The sequence below is a fragment of the Anas acuta genome, chromosome Z (assembly GCF_963932015.1).
Source record: "Anas acuta chromosome Z, bAnaAcu1.1, whole genome shotgun sequence".
NCBI classification, from domain to species: Eukaryota; Metazoa; Chordata; class Aves; order Anseriformes; family Anatidae; genus Anas; species Anas acuta.
In genome coordinates, this window is record NC_089017.1 from 21,689,020 (window position 1) to 21,705,768 (window position 16,749).

General features: G+C 44.9%; 2 protein-coding genes across 4 annotated transcripts in view; one reads left to right on the forward strand and one right to left on the reverse strand.

Annotated features, from left to right (window-relative positions):
• Positions 1-2,351, reverse strand: part of HMGCR (3-hydroxy-3-methylglutaryl-CoA reductase) — a 282,132-nt gene extending 279,781 nt beyond the window's left edge. For both annotated transcript variants that reach the window (XM_068666134.1, XM_068666133.1), the window contains exon 1: positions 2,346-2,351. The gene's annotated coding sequence lies outside the window, so the exon portion shown is untranslated. The remainder of the gene's footprint in view (positions 1-2,345) is intronic.
• ENC1 (ectodermal-neural cortex 1) lies at positions 1,973-15,714 on the forward strand. 2 transcript variants are annotated; one of them, XM_068666135.1, is made up of 3 exons: positions 1,973-2,274; positions 6,844-8,656; positions 12,557-15,714. In XM_068666135.1, exon 2 carries the CDS (start codon positions 6,856-6,858, stop codon positions 8,623-8,625), a length of 1,770 nt encoding a protein of 589 aa, XP_068522236.1. In that variant the 5' UTR covers positions 1,973-2,274; positions 6,844-6,855; the 3' UTR covers positions 8,626-8,656; positions 12,557-15,714. The 2 variants fall into 2 exon arrangements, with proteins under 2 accessions (XP_068522236.1, XP_068522237.1); XM_068666136.1 differs by lacking the exon at positions 1,973-2,274 and adding an exon at positions 2,405-6,698.
• Positions 15,715-16,749: the final 1,035 nt, after the last annotated feature.

The window sequence follows — 16,749 nt, forward strand, 5'->3', positions numbered from 1 at the left end:
AGAAAGAAACTGGGGAGAACCACTGTTGTGGTCTGTAAGCCTTTCAGGTGTGGAACTGGCAGAGGACTACAGGGTTACTTTTTCTTCTCCTCCCCTTTCTGCTCCCACCAACAGCCCTGTTTCATACAGTGCATGTGCGCTGACTTACATGCATGCAGAAGGGGTTGTCTGGCCATGTAGCTGTTTCCCCAGCAGATGATTTCTTGCTTTATCCAATTATTCTGCCCTGATTAACTTCAACAGGTTCCTTGTTTTATGGGGGACAAGGAAGACCAGTACTTCATCTGGTCCATCTTTTATAGGATTACTAGCTCATTCTAGTCACCCAGAGTATTGTCCAAATACGTGAGCTGTGAGCAGCTGTGTAAGCCTTGTATGTTGTCCTCTCTACAGAGTTCAATTTTCACTGACCATTCCTCATCACAATGAGCAAAATCAGTCCCATGGCACAGATGTCGTCACTGAGCAATAGATTAATAACGTTGCTATTTCTGTTTTTCACTCATGGTGATCACTCATCTGCCTGTTTGAAGGGAGCAGAACAGATCTGACACTGCAGGAAGTGATGTATCCCTTGTTTTTTGGTTGTATTGGATGATAAAATCTGACTTTCTGATACCTGACTATGGAGAATTCACCATAATGGAATTAGCACCACTAGGGCAGGATTTGAGTGGAATCTCTGCAGGCTTTGCTGGGGAAAACTGGGAGAAAAAAGGATCAAAATATTTTGTGGGAAATATTATGATGAAAGGAAAAACCCAGACTTGCAATATGGACAATCTATGGTGCAAGAAAGGTCAAACATTCACAGACTAATTCAAAATCCACTGGACCTGCTTGACTCAAGTGAGCATGGAGTCCACGAATACCCCTTGTATAAGGTCATTTACAATTTCCAAGAGCTTCTCACACCTAGATAGTTTTGAAATACACTTTATTTATTACATAGTGATACACAACATTTTCAGACCTTGCAATCTCCAATTCTTCATGTCATAATCAAACAGTACTGTAAAAAGAAATAGCCTGTGAAACAAATTACTCTCATCTGCTGTCAGCTTAGACATGCTCTCTGTGCCTGCATACATCCCCTGGCCCTCTAGAATTTCAGATGTGTCCTGCTATACGCTGAGTGTGTGCTTATCTGCAGTCTTTGCAGTCCAGCAGCAGAAATACAAGTAACCCCCTGCAAGCTAGTGAATTGCTTACAGGGCTTCTCTCCAACAGGAGAGACGTAGGTGACATTTCTTTATGGGGAACAAATGAATTCTCCAAACTGTTACATGCAGCTAGGAGTTTCCTGCTGGTGGGAGCAAATAACTGCTCTTATCTTCCTTCAAGCTTCTTTAGACTAATGCCATTGCTGCAAACTGTGTTAGCAAATGGCAAATCAGCATTGTGCACAATGTGTAGAAGGGTGTCGTGCATTTCTAATTTCGTTGCTGTTGTTGAGAGCTGCACAATACCATTGTGTAAACACCGCTGTTATGTCTAGAAAATGTTTATTTCCGAAATCGGCCTTTTTGCACAAGAGCGTTTTTCTCATGCTTGGTTAATGGGCAAATAATTAAAGCCAGGCTCCAGCTTCCCGGCGGGGCGAGGGGCAGCGCGGCGCTCGCAGCCTTCGGGACCCTTCGGCGCGGGGCTCGGCGCATCCTCCGCGGGGCTCCGCGCACATCGGGAGCCCGGCTGCTTGTCCCACACCCCGGGCGGCTGTTTTCCCCGTCTGCCGAGCGGAGCGCTCCCCCTCAGCCGCTGCGGGACCCGCGGGAGCCCCGCCGCCCCGTGCGGGATGCGGGCTTATGTGACAGCGCTGCTGCTGCTGCTGCTGCTACTACTGCTGCTGGTGGTGGTTGTGGTGCTGGTGGTGGTGCTGCCGCCCGCTTCCCCCACGTCCCTCCCCCGGGTGTCACCCAGCCGCTTTGCATGCGCTGTCCGCCCGCCCCCCGCCCATATACCCCTTCCCCGCTCCGCCGCCGGGGCAGAGCTGCGGCCCGGCGGTGCCAGCAGCAGCAGCAGCAGCAGCAGCAGGAGCAGCAGCAGCAGCGGCCGCCCCTTTCTTCTTTTTCCTCCTTCTCCTTCCCTTCCTTCTCCCCTCCTTCCCTGCTCGGCCCGCCTCCCTCCGGCGGCACCACCTCCGCCCGGCAGCGCAGCCTGCCCGGCCGCCTCTCCGCGCCCCTCCGCGCCCCTCCGCACCCCGCTGCCCTCCCATGCGCGGCGCTGCGCCGGCCGCGGAGGCACAGGGGACGCCGCGGAGCCGCTGCTGCTGCTGTAAGTCGGTGCCCGGCGACCTGTTGCGCGGCCGCGGAAGGAAAGCGGGAGGGCTCCGCACCGCTCCGCACCGCTCCGGGACGGGGGGATTGGGGTAGGGGGCTCCGCGGCCGCGCTGCGACCCGGGCACGGCACGGACCGTGCTGCCCCGAGGTGCCGGTGATGGGCACCGGGGTCCCCGCTGCCCCCGGGGAGCCCTGCCGGGGGTCGCGACACCCCCGGCGGCGGTGGGGAGGGAGCGGGAGCCGCGGGGCTGGCTGCGGAGCGGCTGCGCCTGCCCCCGGGCAGAAAGTTTTGCACGTGGTGGTGGGTCTGTAAAGGGCAGCGCAAGGCGGCCGGGCTCCTCGCGCTGTTTCTGGGGAGGAAAACTGAAGTTTTGGTTTCAGAGAGGGCGGGGAGGGGGAGTCGCTTGGGCATCGCGACCGGGTGAGCTGCGGGGAATCCAGAGCCGGGTTTCTTTGTCTGCGTGCGGTGAGCAGCGCTGCATTCCTTGCAGGAGCAGCGTGCTCTGCTTTCCGTCCCGCTGCAGGTCCCAGGAAGCCGCCAAGGTCCTCCTGGAGGAGCTGGGGCGGGATCGGGGTCCGGCTCTGCGGGGCTGGTGGCAGCGCTGCGGGGCTAGCGGCTGAAGGCAGGACCGGTTCAATCAATGGGACGTACAGCAGACTGCCTCTCCTCCAGCCGTTTCACTGATCCTGCACAAAATTCAACCAGCCCCAAGTAATTACAGGGTCGTAGTAAAATGACTCTGCACCGTGGCTGTGTCAGTAATTTGAAAATACCTATTTTTACACTTGGTTTAGGCTGAGACCTGCATGCTGTCGAGCTCCAGAGAAGTAGGGCAGGGAGTCTTGTTCAGCTTTAAAGTAGTGTTTACTGCTGGGCTGCTGTGACAAGTAGCCTGTTGAAGTGTAATTATAAATCAAAGTCTTGGTTGAACCTCTGCTCCTAGATAAAATCTATATCTGTAATTTGCTGACCACTTCTTGTCTTTTACATACAAATATTATTATTTCTAAGGAAAAGTTGCCTGAAGGGAGTTGACTCATTTTATTCAAGATGAACATTTGCTCACTGACTGTAAATTACCTCCGCTGAAGAATTTGAGGCTTGCATAATTTCCAGCAGCAAATAGAGAAATCAGAGATGTCATTTATGCCGTTTAATATTCCAGTGAGCTTCTGGACCCAGCTAATTGTTAGGACCTGCTAAAGGATGCTTACAGAAACACTGCTTGTTAGTAAATTGTGATAATTGCCTTTAAGGGTGTTTGACTAGTCCATGTGTGAGCTAATCTCAGCAACCACAGCGGAGGAAAGAGATGCGTATAGATATGTATCTTTGCTCTGTTTGGGGAAATATGTTAGCTTATCTTAAATGTGAATTGGCATACTTTGAATTCTTCTCAATAGATGACATTGTGGTGATAAAGGCGATGTTACTGGAATGGTTAAAGACCAGGGTATGTGAAATGGACAAGTGGTTCATAAGACATGACATCGCTCACAGAAAGACACGGTCTTCTGTTCTAGTGGGGTGAAATGCTGAATGCCTTTCTCAGGAGCAGTCTGAGAGCCTATCTCTCCATTTTTTAACAGTAGCGTTTGTTACTGAGGCTGTGGGTGGGCTTGGGTAACGTGCAGTGATCTGTTCCTCCCCTCTGCATATGGTCTGTAGCTCACTAGCCTCCAACGTATGCTTAGCTGCAGGGTGGGTTTTTTAAGTTTGCATCTATTTTGTTGTGGTTGTGGGCTCGTTCTGAGCGATCCTTCGCCAGTGGTGCTTGCAGGAGTGCAGAGCCCCGTGAAAGACCTGAGTGCCTGTGTTTGCAGCCTTTGACATGAACTTTACCAGCCCTGTTTATAAATCCTCTCTGCATGGTAAAACAAAGTTTTCAGTGTGTTCTGAGTTCCCCCAGCATATAGGGGTACAGGATAAGAATCATGTTTCCTGGCATACTGTAGAGATCATGGCACGCTTAGGCTGTGGTGTCTACATTATCACTTAACTGGGAGGGAGAGGAAGGGGGGCAGTGAGCATCTTTAGTCTTCAGATCCTAGTGACTCTATTGTCTCTGATCGGTGGGTGTTTAGCTCCCATTCTGCTCCCTGGCAATTAGACCTTGCAGGATTAGTTCCTCAGTGCCAGGAAAGACAAGCTGTAGACATCTAGTGAATGCTGTGTGTTGCATGGTAATGGCATTAAAAAAGGTAAAGTCTGTGGAAGTTTTAAAAACTTGCAGGGGATTCTTTGCCAGTGATGGGTTCCCCTTCCCATCTGTGTCTCTCCACGGTTTGTGTTCTAATGTTTTGAGCCATGACCCTTTCTGTAATCCTTCAGTTCCAGCAGGTTTCAACCTGAGAGTGTATGGTCAGTGTAATCTTTTTGGCTATAGATTAAGTGAGTAATTTTAGCCCAAGATTAGTGTTCAGGATCCTTGAATGGCATCTCAGTCTTTATTTGCCAGACTCTTTGCCAGTTAATACAATTGCATTAAAGATTATTTCATTTTTCTTGTAAAAGGATTTGTGCTGTGAGGATGTGCCATCCTCCCTAAATTGTTTTGTGCTGAGTGTTAATGCATTGCAAAGGCTGGTTTAGGGAACATGGTTTTAAAGCTCCTTTTCAAACTTTTGCATGGTAGAGTGAGCCAGGTGCTCTGCCTTGTGGCTGTCATGAGAAGTGTTCCTTTGCAGTTTTGGAGGAGTTTGGGCTGAGCACTGTTTACTGAGCTGTATTGCTTGCTCTTTTCAATCCTATTTGAACTGCACCAGGGAAGTCATTTTCCAGATTATAGGAAATGAGTTATTGTAGTTTTGCAGTAAGGTGTCTCTTTGTTTCTTAATTGGTGTTGGCTTGGGGGTGGTTTATTTTTTTTTCCCCTGTGACTGAAGTGAAAGGTATATGAAAAACTTGCTGTTGTATCTGACAAATTGATTATTCTGTATATTATTTAGGGAGGAGGATGGTGCTGACTAAGTTGTATCTAATCTGTATTTGTTGAAGAGTGTGTGTATATTCCATATGCACAAGCAGGATGTTCTTAAATGGGGTCTGTTGGACAAATGAACCATCTGTGGTGTTGATTTTGTTGAAGGTTCTGGTCATCTGAACCTAGAAAAACAAATTACTTAGTAAAGTTTTTTGAGGGTTTTCAACCTCTTCTGTCATCTTTAAGTGTGAAATGCAGGAATAGAGTTGTACAGTATTGCTTAAACATCCTCAGGAATATGAAAATGTTTGAGTCTGTGAGAGAGGGAAGTGCATCCATGTTAAACACCTGCACAGGCAGTCCTGGGTCATGCTCTGACTTTGAGCACTGGGAGCTTCCCAGGTAGTCTCTCACCCCGTTCCTTATTTGAAGGTGCAGTAAAAGGGACTCTGAGCATGAGAATATCATAGTTATTAGGGAAGTCTGGTTTTCTTCTTTCTCCAAGCTTCCTCTGCAGAGAGAAGTGAGATGATTACAATAGCAATCACAGCCATAGCTTGCAGTGGGCTCCATATGCTCCACCTCTTGTTTGCACTGTGGCTTTTTGGCCATTGTCTTTTTGTGGTTGCCAGTATTCCTCCTTCTCCATGTGCTCTGCCCTGTTTTGGCTCAACTCTTAATTAAATCTAGAATCTTGCTCCTTTAATCACATGTAAGCCTACATATCATGGCAGATAACAGGAATATTCATCTCCAGAGAGAGACTGAACAGCTCTGTGTTTGTCAGGAGTAGAAGAACAGTATGGGGTATGCCTTGTGTTTTATGTCTCCTCCACACCTCAGAAGTAACCAGCAGCTGTCAATGGCTTGTGCTCTGAGTACCTGACTCTTGAGGTAGCTCCATCACAGCGATGCCTCAGTGGCTTCAGCTGACAATGAAAACACAACTTTTTGCTGACTCTGGCCACATAAATGCTGTATCATTACAGCAGGCAGCTGCTGGCAGAGTTCGAGATGTAATCTCTGAAATACAATCATAATATATATTTTTTTAGGGGTTTTGCAAGTTTAAACCTATGATCCTTGCTAGGTTTTCCTTTTAAGGCTACCCTTTTTCATTCTCTGCTGTTGCATATGGAATCATTATACCAAAGCGAAGCTTCCTAATGGGATTAGTAGTTTTTTTGTTCCCCGTGCAGCTTTTGACATTCCTTAGGTATTCTGTCTGGTAGCTCTTCCTGCTATGATTCAGTACAGGAGAATGTTTCAAGCATGTGCATGTGTACATATGTAATGAATCAGCTGGTCTCGACTGGGGAAGGGTGAGAAAATCAGTCCTGGTTCCTTTTCTTTCTCCTCCGACTTACATGCTTGCACTATATTGCTATGAAAGTTGGAGATCAGGTTTCCCAAGATAAACCTGCTCTTGGGCAACAAATTTGGAGTATGTCATTTATGAAACTCATCTAACAAAAAAAATAAACACATGCCAAAGGTAGATGCAATTCTCTGTCCACTCATCTATAAATTAGGGCTTTTTCCCATCTTATAGTGAATAGTAGATACACTTTTTGATATCTAAAAGGAACAATGAAATTATTTGTCTCATTAATTGTATTATTATTTTTGTTTGTTCGTAGGTGTGGAAGAAAATGTCAGTCAGCATGCATGAAAATCGCAAATCTAGGGCCAGTACTGGCTCCATAAACATATACTTATTCCACAAGTCATCCTATGCCGATAGCGTCCTTACTCACCTGAACCTCCTGCGTCAACAGCGTCTCTTTACAGATGTACTTCTCCATGCTGGAAACAGGTCATTCCCCTGCCACAGAGCCGTTCTGGCTGCTTGCAGCCGCTATTTTGAGGCAATGTTCAGTGGGGGGCTGAAAGAGAGCCAGGACAGTGAAGTCAACTTCCATAACTCCATTCACCCAGAAGTCCTGGAGCTGCTTCTGGACTATGCGTATTCCTCCAGGGTTATCATCAACGAGGAGAATGCAGAGTCGCTGCTGGAGGCCGGCGATATGCTGGAGTTCCAGGACATTAGGGATGCTTGTGCAGAGTTTCTGGAGAAAAACCTTCATCCCACCAACTGTCTTGGCATGCTGCTGCTGTCAGATGCTCACCAGTGCACCAAGCTTTATGAACTCTCTTGGAGGATGTGCCTTAGCAACTTCCAGAGTATCAGTAAAAGCGAAGACTTCCTCCAGCTGCCCAAAGACATGGTAGTGCAGCTCCTTTCCAGTGAAGAATTAGAAACAGAAGATGAAAGGCTGGTATACGAATCGGCTATCAACTGGGTCAACTACGACCTCAGTAAGCGTCACTGCTATCTGCCCGAGCTCTTGCAGACGGTGAGGCTGGCCCTCTTGCCAGCCATATACCTCATGGAGAACGTGGCAATGGAAGAACTTATCACCAAGCAAAGGAAAAGCAAAGAGATAGTGGAAGAGTCGATACGATGCAAGTTAAAGATCTTACAGAATGACGGAGTGGTCACTAGCCTGTGTGCCAGGCCCCGTAAAACTGGCCATTCGCTTTTTCTTTTGGGTGGCCAAACCTTTATGTGTGACAAGCTGTACCTGGTGGACCAAAAGGCAAAGGAGATCATTCCGAAGGCTGACATACCGAGTCCACGGAAAGAGTTCAGTGCTTGTGCCATAGGCTGCAAAGTGTATATCACTGGGGGACGGGGATCAGAAAACGGAGTCTCCAAAGACGTGTGGGTGTATGACACTCTTCACGAGGAGTGGTCGAAGGCTGCTCCCATGCTGGTAGCTCGGTTTGGGCATGGCTCTGCCGAGCTGAAGCACTGCTTGTATGTCGTAGGAGGACACACCGCTGCAACAGGTTGCCTTCCAGCTTCCCCTTCAGTATCCTTAAAGCAAGTTGAACAATATGACCCCGTCACCAACAAATGGACCATGGTTGCCCCACTGCGAGAGGGAGTGAGCAATGCAGCTGTAGTCAGTGCGAAGCTTAAGCTGTTTGCTTTCGGAGGTACCAGTGTCAGCCACGACAAGCTGCCCAAAGTTCAGTGCTATGATCAGTGTGAAAACAGATGGACAGTACCAGCCACCTGCCCCCAGCCCTGGCGCTACACAGCTGCAGCTGTTCTGGGTAACCAGATTTTTATTATGGGTGGAGACACCGAATTCTCTGCATGCTCCGCTTACAAATTCAACAGTGAGACGTACCAGTGGACTAAGGTGGGAGATGTGACAGCCAAGCGAATGAGCTGCCATGCAGTGGCATCTGGAAACAAGCTGTACGTTGTTGGAGGCTACTTCGGCATTCAGCGATGCAAAACGTTGGACTGCTATGATCCCACGTTAGATGTATGGAACAGCATAACAACCGTGCCCTATTCGCTAATTCCCACGGCGTTTGTCAGCACATGGAAGCACCTCCCCTCATAATTGTGTGTGTGTTGCAATTAGAAATTATCAGGTAAGAAACAGCACCTTTAAATTCCAGAGTAATAATGTTTTTCACAAAGCTTTCAGCCGCAGCTCTGGGGAGGGTGAGTATATGCAACCCACGGGCGCAGCTGGAGCAGTGAGGCACATACGTTCACGGGCTGCTGTAAGCCAGACACTGAGGCTGTGACAAAGCCAGGTGCTGCAGGTAGTTTGCCACATTCCCTGCATCCACTGCTCTTCGTGGAGCTTTTTGCTGCATGATTTAGATGATGAAAAATGTTATTTTTGCTAGATCCTGTGCTAGTGGGGAAATGCAGAGAATCTTTTGAAACCTGAATCCCGCTCTACATTTAAATAGCAAATGCTTGCTAAGCAAGGGTTCCGTGCTATTTTCCTGACTGCACAAGCCAGGTCACTGTATATCCAGTAGCTGGGATTGTAAATCCTGATCTGAAGCATGATAGTGAATTCACTTGCATTTCCAGGCAAGCAGCATGCTTTCTTCTTTGGGGAAACTTGCTGACTTACATCCATGAAAGGTGTTTTACGAGCACTTCAGGCCTGGTTTTCTATCTCGCCTAGACAGCAAGGTCGCACCTGCCTGGGCTAAGGTTGAATTTGGCCCATTGATACACTTTAAAGTACATATTTTTCAAAATATTTATGGACATATATGTTGGGCTAGATGTAGTGTCAGGAAGACATATAATTAATATTGCTGGCTGAAATAATTACCAGTCTATAGCACACAATGTTCCAAAACAATTTAATTATACATAATGGGCCAAGCTCTTACCAGTTGCAACTTCAGCATTGTGTCTTCTCACAAGTAAGTCTCTGTGTGGCCTCACTTGTTTCATTCTTGTAAATTTATGATTTTTAGGAGGAAGGGAGAAAACATTCATTAAATAAATAAATAAATCTGGGTACCTACACATATTGCCAACATCCTTCAAAACTCTTTTTTTTTTTTTACGTGCTAGACTGCTACCTGTTCCAACTAATTCCCGCTTTTCCTAATTTTTATCCTTCCAAGTGTTGCATCACTTAAAATATGTTACTGAACTTTTTCCAGAACTGTTAGTCTATGTATTTTGCAACAGATCTGGCTGACGCCTGCTAGTGTTGTTGTATTGCTTTTCTCCCCCTGGGAGACCTCAGAACAGAATCGCTGTTACCACCAGCCAAACAAAGAAGCATAGTGGCGTTCTTAATCCTAAATAATCTGCGTGACCTGTGAGTGGTAACTTGGTTTTGGATTTGAACTGCGTGCAATGGGACCATGAAGGCAGCCTTGTTAGAAGGTACAAGACAAGTAAATGCAGCTGAAATAATTACACGAGCTTTGCATTTGCATCTAAGTTACCTAGAGGTGCAACTGAAATAGGTTCTCCAGAAATTAGGAAGAACAGCTCATGTTTAGAGACTCCCAAGGTTCAGACCATAGTGGTGTGTTGGATTTTTTTTTTTTTTCTGTTAACTTTTGCAGCTGGAGACATTTGCCCAACTCTTGCAATAAATGTCAAGCCCAAAAGTCTTTGAAGCAGTGTAGATAAAAGAATACACTCGTGAATTTAGTGGTAGCTGTGAAGTCCATTTCTCTCTGTAATCCTTGAGGTAAACCGAGGATTCACCTTGCAGTTGTCTTTCAGCCAACTGGGAGCTTTGAGTAGAGAACATGAGATCTGACCTGCTGCTTCACATGGGCCTGCACAGAAATCTCATGTGAAATTGGGCAGTGTTATCTCCTTTGTTTTTCCCAGACCTAGTCTTGAGAAGGCAGGGCAAACCGTTGAGGCTCACCACATCCGAGGTGCTGGGGTGACCGCACTGTCTGATGGAAAGCAAAGCAGGCAGAAGGCTTGATTTCTGTGCAGTGGCTTCCCCGCTCCCTGGGAACAACATCCTTGGTCAATTCCTACTACTACTCACTTCCAGCAGTTCTCAGTGTTATCAGAACAGTAGTATTGAATGCCCGGACTCAAGTCTGTGCCAAGAAAAATATTGACTTATTCTTCAGAGACTGACTTAATTGTTCTAACATTTACAGTGCATGAGATGGTGTGTTGTATTTTGAAAGCACGTCCTCAGAATATAGCGGTGCAAAAAGCTTTCATTTGCTTTGCAATATCTTGTTAAAAGCCATTACTTTAGCTTCACTAACACACAAGATAACTGAATGAATGCAACCGCAGACTGAAATCTCTCCAATGTTGTGTGCTCATCCTGCAAAAAGTTTTTTTTTGTTGTTTTTTTTTTTTTTTTTGTTTTTTTCTTCTCCACTGACTCCTGCTGCTTTGTCAGTGGGTGGGAGGGACAAAAAGGAAATTACTTCTGATTATCCTGTTTTCATGGCGCTGTGTGGCCCCAATCTGTCAGCTTTTAGGAAGACTTCAGTCTGCTTTGTCCCTTTCCTCAAACTTGGGGCTTTTGAGTAGGTTGGGGATATTTTTTCATATATGTATGTATATATATATATATATATATGTATGTATGTGTGTGTATATATATATATACACACACATATATTTTATAAAATATATGTATATGCAACCCACGTATGTATGTGTGTGTGTGTGTATGTGTATATATATATACACACATATATATGTATACATGTATATATATATATATATATATACACACACACACATATATATATTTTATATCTATATATGTATCTATCTATCTATATAAAAGTTCATCCCATAACAGGAAAGGTTGTTTTAGCTTCAATGCTTCTGTGTGTGTTTCAATGGGAAGGAAGAATGACATGCTACCCTGAAGAAAAGAATGTCTAGATAATCAACACTAAATGCAGAGACCTTTTTACTTTTTTTTTTTTTTTTTTTTTTTGATAACCTGTTTCAAGCCCCAAACTGCAAAAAGGCATGATTCTTGGGGTTGTTACATAGGCTGCTGTATTTCCTGTAAGTGTTCCCTTTTGTGCCTTAGATATAACAGCTTGAGAGATTCAGTATGTTGAAACGAACTGTGAGTTCACTGGAGCTTCTTTGCATTGTAGTGAAGGAGGATTTGACTCTGAAAATGGTAGCAGTGCTGTCAGAAATGACTGTTAACGAGCTGATGATGGTTTGGAAGCTGGCATTTTAATATGGCTTCAAAGAGAAAAAGGAAAGCACAATCTCAGCATCCAAAGACTGAATTTTTCATTGAACAATCAATTTTTATAAAAGACTCCAGGATAGAATTATTGATGCATGGTGTGTTGCTGTGTGAAAAGAAATGAAGCAGATTTCTGCTCTAATGAATAGCAGAGATGTTTTAAGTAGGGGGATTAATATGACCCTTTCTATACTGTGAATAAATTCAATTCAGAGTTCTTCATGGTAAAAGGAGGCATTGGGGTGAGACACCTTCACCTCTCCTTCTGCTTTATTCCAGCCAGGTTTGCTGTGGCCCAGTGACAGAAAAGCTTTGTGTGCAGCTGAGCTTCTGTAGAAGAGAAATGCACAAGCTTATTTCACTTAAAACAAATCCACAGACCCTGTACAGTGACGTGTTAATTTTGGGGTAACATGGAAATGTTAAAGTATGCAGGACGCAGAGCCCATCGTGTGAAGCAGCATTAGACCAGTTTGATTTAGTTTTCCAATGACTGGATTTATAGCCAAAAAATTAACTGACCTCTTTCTGGGGGTCAGTGGGATGGTTTACTAAGTAGGTCTAATAAGGCAGAATCTGACCCTAAATAATTGTCGTGGCTGGTTTATTTATCAGTAGTTGGCTATTACACAAGAACACTAAGGTGGCAGGGGGCGGGGAAGCCCATCAACTGGATTGTATCCTAAGCCTAGCTTTTAGATTTTCTTTGACGTCTAACAAAAACCTTATGGCACATTGTCTCAGCAAAACCTTTTAAGCCTCCTCTCAATCTCTCTCTCTCTCTTTGTCCCCATGCTTTTAGTTTACTCCATTATTTGGAGAAGAGAATTGGAACCTCAGATCTGGAGAAATGGTTTTAATGAAGAAGAATCGTTCAGCGTCTCTTGCATTTGAAGAAAATCATCTGCACCTTGTAAATTACCTAACCTAGACATGAAGGAATGGGAGGAAAAAACTGTCTTCAGTGCTTCAGCACGTGGTTTAAATATGAATGAATGAATGAACCTATGATCTGGTCCTTGTGCTAGTAATTGTGGATTAATGCCACTATTAATCAGTCTTTCAAAAGAGACAGGACTTCTCCGAGCTGTGCAGCACACAACTCCTGATTTCCATGGACTCCGCTGTTTGTATGTGAAATTTGGAATGGTTGTCACCTCCCTTTGTGACAGCTTGAAGTGCCAGCACCAGCTGCAGGGGAAGCAGGCCAGGTCTGAAGCAGTGCGATGCCGCTGTGGTTGAAGAGGCAGCGGCACGGCTGGAGAATCCCACTTGCTGGAGCGTGCTGGTCTGTGGGCAGTGCCTACAGCATCTCCTGGACCCCACGCTGCAATGTGCAGCAAGTGACCTCCTAGATAAGGAAGAACACAGTGGTGAAATGTTCCCGCAACAGTGGGGAACAAAAGTGACATCCCCCAAATGCTCATTGTTCCCTTTCCTCCCTGTATTTATAAGTAATTCAGACTGTCCCATTCCTGTTACGTTACTTGTTGTAGATATAGTTATTTATTGTTCTGTGCTTGCATGCTGAGACAATGCCTGCAATTGTCTTCATGTTGTAAGGGCTTGTGTGAATTGTCGTATGTTTTGCACATTTTGTGATCGCTGACTTGCTCTGCTGCACAAAGAAAGAAAACTGCTGGGTAATGATCGGAGGTGGGAGGGGTGGCTTCCTGGTCGGAAATGGAAGGATTACAAGGCAGGATCTTAAATTACACCCATACTAAAGGAAGAAGCCATGGAGGTCACTTTCTCAGGCCACCAGCTCCCCAGGTTGCTTGCGGTGTGTCTTGTAGATGGTGTCCTTGCTACATGCCATTTGCCGGTCATGCCTTTCTGGAAGCAGCCAAAATCACTTGCAGCTCTCTCTTTGTGCAGCTACCTGATTGCAACGCAAATACTGTGGAATAGCTTCTGGATACCAAGCCCAGGTGAAGTTGTTGTCCAAAGTTATTTATTTATTTATTGGATTAGAAAAGGGGATACTTTCAATATTAGCCACATCAACCTGAATGAGTGGAGTGTGGCTGATTCAAGAATAAAAGCAAAAAACCTCAAGATATGTTAGTGATGAAGTCTTTTTTTTTTTTTAATAAAAAATAAAATAAGGAAAAAAGAGCAGCAATTTTGCACTGACCAGATTGCCTCATCAACTTGGATTTCAGATGATCATCTGAGTGGGCAGGTGTGAAAGACCCAAGTGCTTTAGCAAAACTCCCATGGGGATAGAAAATGAATTTCAAAACTCCTAGTCTTAAAAATAACCCTCAGACTCTTCTGCCTTTTGTTTCCATAGTCAGGTATGTATGTAAACACTTGGTTGCTCAGGAGCATCAGGTACAGTCCTGAGAAACTAAACTTACTTTTAAATATGTATTTTTTCTGTCTGGTCTTGAGATAGACACAAACCTACTCTTTTCCTTCTGGACTTCAGAAGCTTATTTTTCACAGGTGCTTTCTTTGCCAGATTCTGTTATGAAGCATGTATTGTACTGTGTTTTTTTCTAAATGTTTCTGGAGCCCAACTTAACTGGCACATTCAGTAACATGGTTGGTGTGTGCTGCGGTATAAGTAAACAGCTGCATGCGTGCATGCGAAACAAAAATAGTCACATTGGTGATGCTTGCCTTTCTCTGTGTGACAGTGGTGTAGCAGTAGTTGTGAAAGCTTTGTCATCTGAAAGTATTTACACTGGTCACTGGAAGTTTCTCTGTGCTGCCTTAAGTTTGACTTGGTGTTTGGAGTAGACCCTTACATTTCAGAAATAGAGTACTTGGAGTTCTGTGAATACTGGGACAATATAAATTAGCAAAGGCATTAGCAGCTTTTTTTTTTTTTTTTTTTTTTTTTTAAAGGTGAGGCCCAGCTAGATGCAAACAGTTGTAGTTCCTCTGGTTAAACCGATTTGTTGAAATTATAGAATAAAAAAGTGTTTAAACCCACAGCCTCCCTCTGCCCCTCATTGGTTCCTTTCTCCTAGCTGGCTTTCAAGCAATAGGAAAACATCTTAGGTAGGATAGATCTCCCCTCTGTATCCCTTTGCTTGCACAGATTGCCCTGCTGAAGGCTTGAACTGCTGGTGCCTCGCATCTTGTGGGTTGCTCCCACAAGTGCAAAGTGAGCTATCACGTCAGACATCCCGTGTTTTGCATGTCCTCTCCCCAGGCGCTAGTGACTGTGCGAGGTACAAGGAAGTGAAGAACCAGGTCCCCCGGGGCCCCCTTCCTTGAGTAAGGGCGTACAGGTTCAAGACCTGTTTTCCCCGTCAAACTGATTACAGTCTGGACGTGGAGCTGCTCTGCACCTCTCTGCTTAGCTTGTGGTAGAAATGCTCCGCGGCACCGCACAGCTTCCAAAAGCAGGATGAGTTTTCTGCAGCTGTTTCCAAAGTTGTGGTCTGCTTTCAAGCCCTTGATACTAATTCTTGTGTGTAGGCCAGAGGAAGCTGGAGCCAGGGTGGGCCTCTGGCTCTGCAGGGAATAAATGTGCTGGGCTCTTGCTCTGAACTGGTGTGGGGATCCTGGCTGGCTGCTGGACCGTGCCCGTCCTGCGGAACACCCTGCGCTTTGAAGCGAGTGCAGTTCACAGCGGAGTGCACACAAAAACCTTGGCATAAGACGAGAAGGTTCCTCTTATTTTGCAGGCTGGTTGCTGTAGAAACATGTAACAAAGGACAGCCTTCCTCTTCTGGTATAATTGTGCAGCCCCTTTTCTTTAGGTCTGACACCTGTCTGAGTAAGAGTGATTAGAGCAGAATAATGTTCCCTTTCCTGGCTATTGAAGATGTGGTTCATGTACTAAAAGAAAACTGTACAAGTGAAGAAGTAAAATGTTTATGTTGTGTCTTTTTGTTTGCTACTACGTCTTAAGGTTTTGTAAAACTTGCATTTTTTTTAAATTTTTTTTTTTTTCACAATGTGAAACTGAAGGTCAATAAATTATTTGAGATTTTCTCTCCATGGAAGTATGATTCTATGACTTGTTTAGAGTGTTGTCTCTTCTCCCTTCCCCCCCCACCCCTTTTCTCTCCATCCCCCAATGTTTTGAATCCATTATAATGTTCTTTTCATGTCCTCTTAATAAAAGGACATCAACAACATGCAGTTTACTGCTTTGGTTTAAGCTTCTGCTTCAGTTGCATTTCCCCTCCCTTTGTTCTGTTCTACTGCTGTTACTATGATCTGTATCTCAAAGTTCAGCAGCTAAACCTCCGAGAGCCTCAAAACATTTAAGAACAGGAAATGCAAGTTTGCTGGTGCTTGCTGTACAGTTCAGCTAGTGCCTGATATGACTTGGAAGCGGTATTAAGGATCTCGAATCCTTCATAATTATTTGGCAGAAAAAAAAAATGCTGGCTGTGTATAAAACATTCCAGTTGTTTTATATAATATATACACAGAGCCAAACTCTTTGATCTATAAAGCTCATTTACATGTTATATATATATATATTTATGCTATTGATCTATGTTGTCTTGGCATCTCTTTGGCCAAGAGGTGTCCCTTACCTTTGTCCTGATCTAAAATAACGTTATACAGCAGCACATACCCTGGAAGTTCAGTTCCTCAGGTCTGCTAAGTACTGGCCTGCTTTCCTGCCTAGAAGAGGATTTTTCTCCAGTACATTGTGTTGGTGTGAAGGGGCACGACCTTTCTTTTTTTTTTTTTTTTTTTTTTTTTTTTTTCCCACTACCTGCTCTCCAGTTCCTTTCCTTCTTTCCTTCCACAGCCCTAAAGAAGGAAAAGAAAAGGAGGCCTCCACTGGCCACAGTGCAGAGCAAGGAAGACACTGGTGCTACAGTTGCTGTCACCAGCCTGTATGGCCTGGATTCTGGCCTGAAAGTAAACTTACAGTGCTTATTCTGCATATGTAGAGAAATGCAAAGAAGTAGCAGGAAATATTGCTTTCTGCAGGAATTAACTTTTCTGAAATCTTCTATTTTATTTATATCAAAATTCCTGTCGCTACCCCTTGAAAGTCACAGAATTCTTCAG